Genomic DNA, 8,594 nt, shown 5'->3' on the forward strand with positions numbered 1-8,594 from the left:
ACAAGATTCAGCAAGTGTTAAACCTTCCTAATCAAGCAGCCAACCAACTACCTTTGTACCCTTTCCTTCCTTCCCTCAAGAATGAGTTGTCTCTCCTTAACTGCCACACATATTATGCACTAACTTTGTCAGCTAAACATGCATGTACACACTCATTCTCTACATAATAAATTGGAAGCTAATCATATCAATTATCACATAATGTCTTTGAATATAAGGAGGCCCGAAGCAGTAGCGGAGCTATAGTGTGACTGGTGTAGGCCAGTGCTCTTCAAAAATCTCATTGCAATGAAGCTAGACCTAGCTTCAGCCGCATGTGATTCCCATACCAGATCCGAGTCTGGTATCATTTTAGTTAGTAAAATTTGTTGGAAGAACCGAATTCGATTAGCAATTAGGGTTTGTATTCACTTTAATTTTTCCGATCCAAGTTCTGGAATATTTGGGTCTGTCGTTGTGCTTTGGAGATCCAGGTTTGCATTTGAGTTGGGATTCGATTTTGGGGAAGATCCAAATGTGGACCAGCGTGTGCTCCAGACGATTCCTACTGGACTCCAGGCCTAAAGGTGCTCTAAAAGAAATTAAAGATACGTGGATTTCGAGTTGGTAGAGTTGTTAATGGGTCCGATCCAACGCACCGAAGATATTTTATAATCGAATAAAGCGAAAATGCTGAAGCCCTTGTACCGAATCCGGTCCATTTGCTTCTTAATTGAAATTGTTCAACCATCATACATTACTTTAATAAGTCCCACTTATGTAAGTTGAGTTAGCTTAGTTTTCATATCTATCTTGGCTGGCTGTTGAACTTTGACTAGTCAATCTTCAAATAGCCATCCAAAGCAGTCCTCATATCATTAAGGGCAGTTTGGCATTAAAAATAATTTCAAAGTCTTTAATGAATCTGACTTGAAATTGGAGTAGATCTTGTTCAAGTGTTCCATGAATCTATTCCTATTTTCGTCAAATTCGTGCAACATTTGCATCTTGATCTTGTATCTAATCCTACTTTTATCATTCGTCAGATTCATGAAACATTTGCACATTGTTCTTAATGCCAAAGATGCAAGATCTGCATGAAAGTTAGGGTAAATTCATAATAAAACACTATAACAAGTGTCCCATGAATGTATTCCTATTTTCGTCAAATTCGTGCAACATTTGCATCTTGATCTTGTATCTAATCCTGTTTTTATCATTCGTCATATTCATGGAACATTTGCACGTTGTTCTTAATGCCAAAGATGCAAGATTTGCATGAAAATTAGGGTAAATTCATAATAAAACACTATAGCAAGTGTCCCATGAATCTAAAATAAATTCATGCAACACTCACGAGATGTCAGTATTAACAAACATCCCTAAAGGGATCCCAACAATGTCAAAATATCTGAATGTTATAGTCAGGTTGCATTTGAACTCCTACTTCGCTGTATATTAATCTACGTTCTTGAATTAAACCTTGATCCTTCAAAAAAGAGTCCGTAGAATTAGTTGAATCGAATCATAAATATTTTATTGTTAAAGAAATAAAAGTAAAGTAAAAATATTTAAAAGTTGGTGAATCAAATAATAACTTATGATGCTCCATCCATTGAAAATTAATTAATCTAAAATGACATAGTAAATAGATAAAATAATACCGACTCAGTGGAGTCACCCAAATGAAACAGATAGGCACAAAAAAAAAGAATACGCATGATCCAAGGATTTACATATACATATAAAAGATAAAAGGAACTGGTAGAAGGAAAAGAAAGATGGATTGAAAGTCTCAAACAAGAAGAAGAAAAAGAGAGAGCAGTTAAAATGAAAATACATAGCAAAATCTCTTAGATACAAGAACAAACCTCAAAAACAAAATAAAAAATGAAATATATAAGATGAGTGAAGTGGAAAGAGAGAGAGATTTGTTTTATTTGGCTTTAATAAATTTTATTAAATGGGCTGTATAAGAGGCACGAAGAATATATAGCCCTTCCCTCATGCTATTGAAATGGCTGGATTTGATTCTAAACAACAACATTAATAACTGGAGAATGCTGCTGTAATTATATAGAAAAGGCAACTTTAACTAACTTTGGAGTTCTATAAAGTTCCCAGCAAAAGAACCAATTTTTTTTTTTTTTCATTAGCTTTTCTGAAAAGTTTGATTTGCTTTTCCTATTGAATGCTCCTGTTGCTAAATGTGACCAAGATCACAGTTGTACGCTTGTAGCCAGCCAGCCACGTGAGAACATGGCAGGCGAATGTTTCTCCAGCTATTGAAGCATCAAAGTATAATTAAGGAAAAAATAGAAAAGCAAAGTTGGTCAGGATCATGCATGACGAAGATCGTGATTTCCTCAAATGGGTAGTTCCAAAATCGTGACTTAAGCATGTTTCATTGGGATTTAAGTTGGGTCGGAAATCCCAAAGTGGATTTTAAAGCATAGAATTCTTAAAATCGAAGAAGCAAGTAAACTTTTGGTTTCTCTTCTCATGAAAACTATCGGAATATATGCTCGCCTTCTTATATCAAATTAAAACTGAACCAGATAAAAAACCTAATGCAAAATATCGTTATATACTGTATCTTCAAAAAAAAAAAAAATTCTAATTTAGGAGATTTAAAAAAAGACATTTATTTTTACTATTATTGTTTAAAGTATGCGTCATTGATCCGGACCTCATCTGCTTGCCTGGTCTGTCCATAATCTGTCCTGATCGACCTAAACAGTATTTAAAAAAAAAAAAAAGGAGTCTAACGATCTGTCACCTGCTCCTAAAACGAAATTACAGCAAATTAAAACTAAGCAAAAAAACCGAAAAATAAGGGAACGCCTTATAAACTAACAACAAACGCCAACTTCCCGGAATAAATCCGCGTTTCCATTGCCCGGCGACGGCTGAAGACTACACCGCTGTTTTTGAACGAACAGAGACAATCAGAAGTTCCCCCTTTCTCTCTTTCGAATGGCTCGCCGTCGACGACCTGCGGCCGCCACCACCGCCATTATCCATCTCCTTGTTCACGTCTCTCTCTTCTTCTCCGTCGTCTCTGCTGCAACCTTCGCCGACGACGCAGCGGCGTTGCAGGACCTGAGAGATGCCTTTGGTGGGGAGTCTCTCGGCTGGACGGGCAAAGACCCGTGCAGCTGGCCTCATGTCGTCTGTGACGGCAACCGCGTCACTTCCATTCAGGTGGCCAATGCCGGCATCTCTGGCGTCCTTCCTCCGAATATCTCCAAGCTCAGCAAGCTCACCACGCTCGGCCTCCAGAACAACCGGCTCACCGGCGCCGTCCCCAGTCTCACCGGCCTCACCTTCCTTCAGAATCTTTACCTCGACAACAACAACTTCTCCTCCATCCCCTCCGGCGCTTTCTCCGGCCTCACCAACCTGCAGACCGTCCGTCTCGACTACAACCAGTTTAGCCCCTGGCCCATCCCCACGGAACTCGCCCAGTCCACCAGCCTCAAATCGTTCACCGCCAGCAAGGCTAACGCCGTGGGCACCATCCCGGACTTCTTCGGCAGCTTGCCGAACCTCCAGGAGCTCAAGCTCTCCTACAACAATCTCACCGGCGGAATCCCCTCCTCATTCGCCAAGTCTGGCATACAGATACTCTGGCTCAACAACCAGCAAGGTGAGAAGCTATCCGGCTCGATTTCCGTCCTCGGCCAGATGCCTGAGCTCACACAAGTCTGGCTTCAGACGAACGCATTCTCCGGGCCCATTCCGGATCTCTCCAAAAGCGTTTCCCTCTCAGATCTCCAGCTGAGGGATAATGCCCTCACCGGCGTCGTTCCCAAATCGCTCACCAGCCAGAGTTCTCTGCTTAAGGTCAGTCTGGGCAATAACCAGCTCCAGGGGCCGTTTCCCAGCTTCCCGACGTCGGTCACCACCGTCGATATCGGCGACACCAACAGCTTCTGCCTACCGGAACCCGGTCCCTGCGATCCACGGGTGGATGCCCTCCTCGCCATAGCCGCCGACGTGAACTACCCGACTGCCTTCGCCGATGCTTGGAAGGGAAATGACCCCTGTAACCGCTGGGCGTTCGTGACCTGCGATTCGCAAGGGGCCATCACAGTTCTCAACTTCGCAAATCAGCATTTAGTGGGAACGATATCACCAGCAATGGCGAACCTAACCGGCCTGAAGGCACTTCTTCTGAACAATAACAACTTGACCGGAACAATCCCTGCCGCCCTCACCATGCTGCCTAATTTGCAGACCATCGATGTCTCGAACAATAACCTCACCGGAAATGTGCCTAGTTTCGCGGAGAAGGTTGCGCTTAATATTTCGGGCAACTTGCTTCTGGGCAGTAGCATTGCTTCCGGTGGCAGCGGACGGTCTGCGACTGCCGGCGGCAATAGTGGTGATGATGCATCTGGTTCATCCATCTCCTCTGCGAGAGGCGGTTCATCTTCATCCTCTACTCGTATCGGTGTCGGATTAGGCGTGTCGGTGGCGCTCCTCCTACTTTCTGGACTGGCTTATTCTTACTACCGTAAGACAAAATGCTCAAAATTTGAACAAGTGAAGAGTCCCCATGACTCTTCAAATGGGACGGATCACGTGAAGATTAACATCGTTAACGGAAATGGGTACGTGATGGCGGATCAGCAGAGCCCGGAGAGCAGCGGAACGGCGAGTTTGGCCGATCCCGGCACCATGGTCATATCCATTCAAGTGCTTCAGCAAGTGACGAACAATTTCTGCGAATCGAATGTGATAGGGAGAGGCGGTTTCGGAGTTGTGTACAGGGGAGAGCTTCACGATGGAACTAAGATAGCAGTGAAGAGAATGGAAGGAGCGGCAGCAGGGAACAAGGGTATGAACGAATTCTTGGCAGAGATTGCCGTCTTGACAAAAGTTAGGCACCGGCATTTGGTGGCATTACTCGGGTACTGCATTGAAGGAAATGAGAGGCTTCTGGTTTATGAGTACATGCCTCAGGGGACATTGGGGCAGCACCTGTTTGAGGGGCCGGAAAAAGGGTTCTCTTTCCTGAACTGGAAGGCGAGATTAACGATAGCATTGGACGTTGCTCGAGGAGTAGAGTATCTGCACAGTTTGGCTCAGAAAAGTTTCATTCATAGAGATCTGAAGCCTTCCAATATACTACTTGATGATAATATGAGAGCAAAAGTCTCAGACTTTGGCCTTGTCAAGCTCGCCCCTGAAGGGAAGTGCTCATTGGAGACTAGATTGGCCGGGACATTCGGATATCTTGCACCTGAATATGCTAGTAAGTGAAAGAATTCTGATTCTGATTTCCCTTTTACAGATGCATTTTGTTGAATCTCTTGGACCATGGTTCGATTGCTTTCCTTTCTGAGAGATTTAGAGCGGTAGCTATTTTGTTCATTAGTCTGTCGAGAACTTGAAATGTTAAACATTTGGTTAGTTCTAGGCATTTTGAGTTCTTATCAGCAGCCCTGACTTGAGTTTCCTACTGAAACTCGCAGAACTGCATTTTGCCTAGATAAATTAATTGGCAACTGTGCATGATTTATGACGGTTTGAGAGTTTATGAGAATCTTAGGTGCCCACTCCAGATAAGTCTACTGTTTTGTTTTATAGATTGAAGTACTGAAACTTTGTTTTGTTTGTCTTGGGAGCTAGAATTTCCTTTCTTGAACTAAGTTTTTTCCATCAACTTCATTTTGAATTCCATAATGTATTCTAGAATGTAGATTAGTCACTTTGAATGGCATCAAATTTCCTGAAGTTTCTGCTAAGTCTCCCTTCCTCTGCTGTTCTTTCCAGCCACCGGAAGGGTGACAACCAAAGTTGACGTGTTCGCCTTCGGGGTTGTCCTCATGGAAATGATTACCGGCCGGAAAGCCCTCGATGAGTCGCAACCAGAAGAAAGCTGCCATCTCGTGTCATGGTTCCGAAGAATTCTGATCAGCAACAAGGGCGATATTGGCAAAGCCATCGACCCTGCTATTAATGTAGACGACGAAGAAACATTCAGGAGCATCTGTACAATAGCTGAGCTAGCTGGCCACTGTACTGTGAGGGAGCCTAGTCAGAGGCCGGACATCGGCCACGCAGTTAATGTCCTTTCCCCACTGGTAGAACAATGGAAGCCCTGCCACAGGGATGAGGAATGCTCCGAGGGCATCAACTACGATATACCACTCTCAGTTGCCCTGCAAAGATGGCAAGCCAATGAAGGCAACTCCACGATGACAGACACATTTTTCCGGGACAGCACCGTTGTCGAGAACACTCAGTCAAGTATTCCCCTCAGTACCGCATGTTTCCCTGATGCTGCCAATTGCAGATAAAAGAGCAACAAGGACGGAGATTTTCTGGAAGTGGCTTTTCTCTGAATTCTGAATCCTTCAGTTCTCATGTATCTCAGCTCTCATCTGCATCTGCTTCCCATCTCACTTGCACTGCTGGACTAAATGTGGCCAGCACTGTTGATTGGGATCCTATCTAGTGCATTGGGGACTCGGAACTTTGCCTCCTTTTCAGTAGCGTCATTCCCTTTGTAAAAGGGTGAAACCCACACGACTGGTTTTGGGATGATCCATGTTTTGTTGCAAGGACAGACTAGTGGAACTGTCAAAAATGAGTGTAAAAATTTGGATTGGGGTCTTCTTTATTTTGTACATTAAAGCCATTCAACTATTCTGCTGTAACATTAATCTCTCTGTACCTCATGCTGATAAGCTCAGAGCTCCTGCTTTCTTCTTCCTGCTTCTCTGAGTTACTTTTAGAAAGAATCTCTGCTGCATTTCTGCAGAATGCCAGCTGAGTTAGTTATTGGATGGAAGAAGAATATGATAAAAGTGCTAGGCTGTCATGAAGAAGCTTGTTATTGGCATATATTTTAGGGGATGTACTCTGCTTCTCATTGTGAGATGAGGGTGGCATCACATGGATGAGTGGTAAGGCGTTGGTTCCGGTGGGGAAGGGCCGAAGGGGGCAGTCTTTTTTAATGGTGCATGTGGATGAGCGTTGCTGGAAATGGATAGGACATGTGGGCAGCGGTGGATTGAATGGGGACTCTTTGTTCAAGTCAAAGGGAAAAGAAACGTTGCTTTTTCCACTTCTGTGAATTGAGGAGGAAGAAAAGTGCTTGAAATTTCAGGAGGAAGACAAATCAGCAGGCTGCCTCTGTAGTCGAATCTGATTTTTTTTTTTTATTTTGTGTTTCTAAAAATTGTTATAAAATATGTATTCTGTCATTAAAAATGGTAGGCAAGCAATTGCCATCACTAATGAACCTTTCACAACGGATTGTTGCAACACAAAATAAAAAAAAATCATATGCTGCAGAGGCAACCACTTGATTTCAATTCTCTAAAAGGGAATATATGCAGTTAGAAGAGTTGGTAGGCGTGCTGAATGTAAAAATCTTGTATCTAATCTCTCTGGACCACAATGAAGAAAGAAAGATAAGCCAAATCAATGGCGTCAAAAATACTGTTCGATTTCCCTTGTCTCTTGTTTAACGAAAAGGGAAAACTCCAAATTGGCAGATTTCACGTGTAAATGCTGGACAGACTTTCGACCTGGATGCCCCCTTTCTGCTATATTACAGAACGACAGTTTGATCTTTATGATTCTTTTCACAGTATGCCCTGTTGGTCTTGTTCTCACGTAGTAGGGATACGGCAAATTTCATGTCAGAAACCAACAATAAAGTCGGGGAATTTTAAAGCGCTGCAAATGCTACTTGCACGAAAAGAGGGAATAGGAAATTATGAAACAACTGAAGCGTTTGCACTGCATACCATCTACCCGTTCATATCGGCTCTTTGTGATGGCCTGCCCTGCACAATGCTGATTAAGCAAAAATTCAATCTAAGTGATTAATCTCAATCTTTGATATTTTTCAAGTCGGTGGTGAGAATGAGTATTTTTGTTATCTAGTATTAATTCATATATATTTTTTCTCCTTATTTGTTTTCTCTCAATCACTGATCTAAAATCTCTCTCTCTCTCTCTCTCTCTCTCTCTCTCTCTCTCTATATATATATATATATATATATATATATATATATATATATATATATATATATATATATATATATATATATTATATGCATGACCTAGGTACAAGATTCTTAAGTTATTACGTTGGTCATTGATCCTTTCAATATTGAAGACTACAGGGAATAAAAGAAAAAAATATCCTCTCTTTTTTTTCTTAGACTTTGCTTTTAGCCTTCCATCTTGGAAGCTTCAACGGTTAAGATGATGTTTTGAGTGTCTTGCATATACGGGTCTCGTACCTACCAATAAATATATATATATATATATATATATATATATCCCAAATGTGCTTCATAATGCTTAATCTTTTATTTCATAAATACAATAATACGCATGAACGCAGAATGTAGGCGATAAAATTATAAAAGTTCATTATCTCCATCAAATTTCATGATATGGAAAGTCTAAGATCAGTAATTTCAAAAACCTTGAGGATTCGACCTACACACGACTTTCATGATTCTTTAAAATATTATAAATTTGCACGAGTTACAATCTTTAAAAGGTTCTGCTTTTCTAAAGATAGCAATCATCGTGACTAAGAGCCTGAAGGGACACGAGGCAAAATAAAAGTGGAGATAAAAAAC

General features: G+C 41.8%; 1 protein-coding gene across 1 annotated transcript; it reads left to right on the forward strand.

Annotated features, from left to right (window-relative positions):
* Nucleotides 1-2,707: 2,707 nt before the first annotated feature.
* LOC116249635 (receptor-like kinase TMK4) lies at nucleotides 2,708-7,230 on the forward strand. Its single transcript, XM_031622804.2, has 2 exons — nucleotides 2,708-5,239; nucleotides 5,761-7,230. The coding sequence occupies exons 1-2, from the start codon at nucleotides 2,956-2,958 to the stop codon at nucleotides 6,285-6,287; spliced, it is 2,811 nt and encodes a 936-aa protein (XP_031478664.1). The 5' UTR covers nucleotides 2,708-2,955; the 3' UTR covers nucleotides 6,288-7,230.
* Nucleotides 7,231-8,594: the final 1,364 nt, after the last annotated feature.

This window comes from Nymphaea colorata, chromosome 3 (assembly GCF_008831285.2).
Source record: "Nymphaea colorata isolate Beijing-Zhang1983 chromosome 3, ASM883128v2, whole genome shotgun sequence".
Lineage (NCBI taxonomy): Eukaryota > Viridiplantae > Streptophyta > Magnoliopsida > Nymphaeales > Nymphaeaceae > Nymphaea > Nymphaea colorata.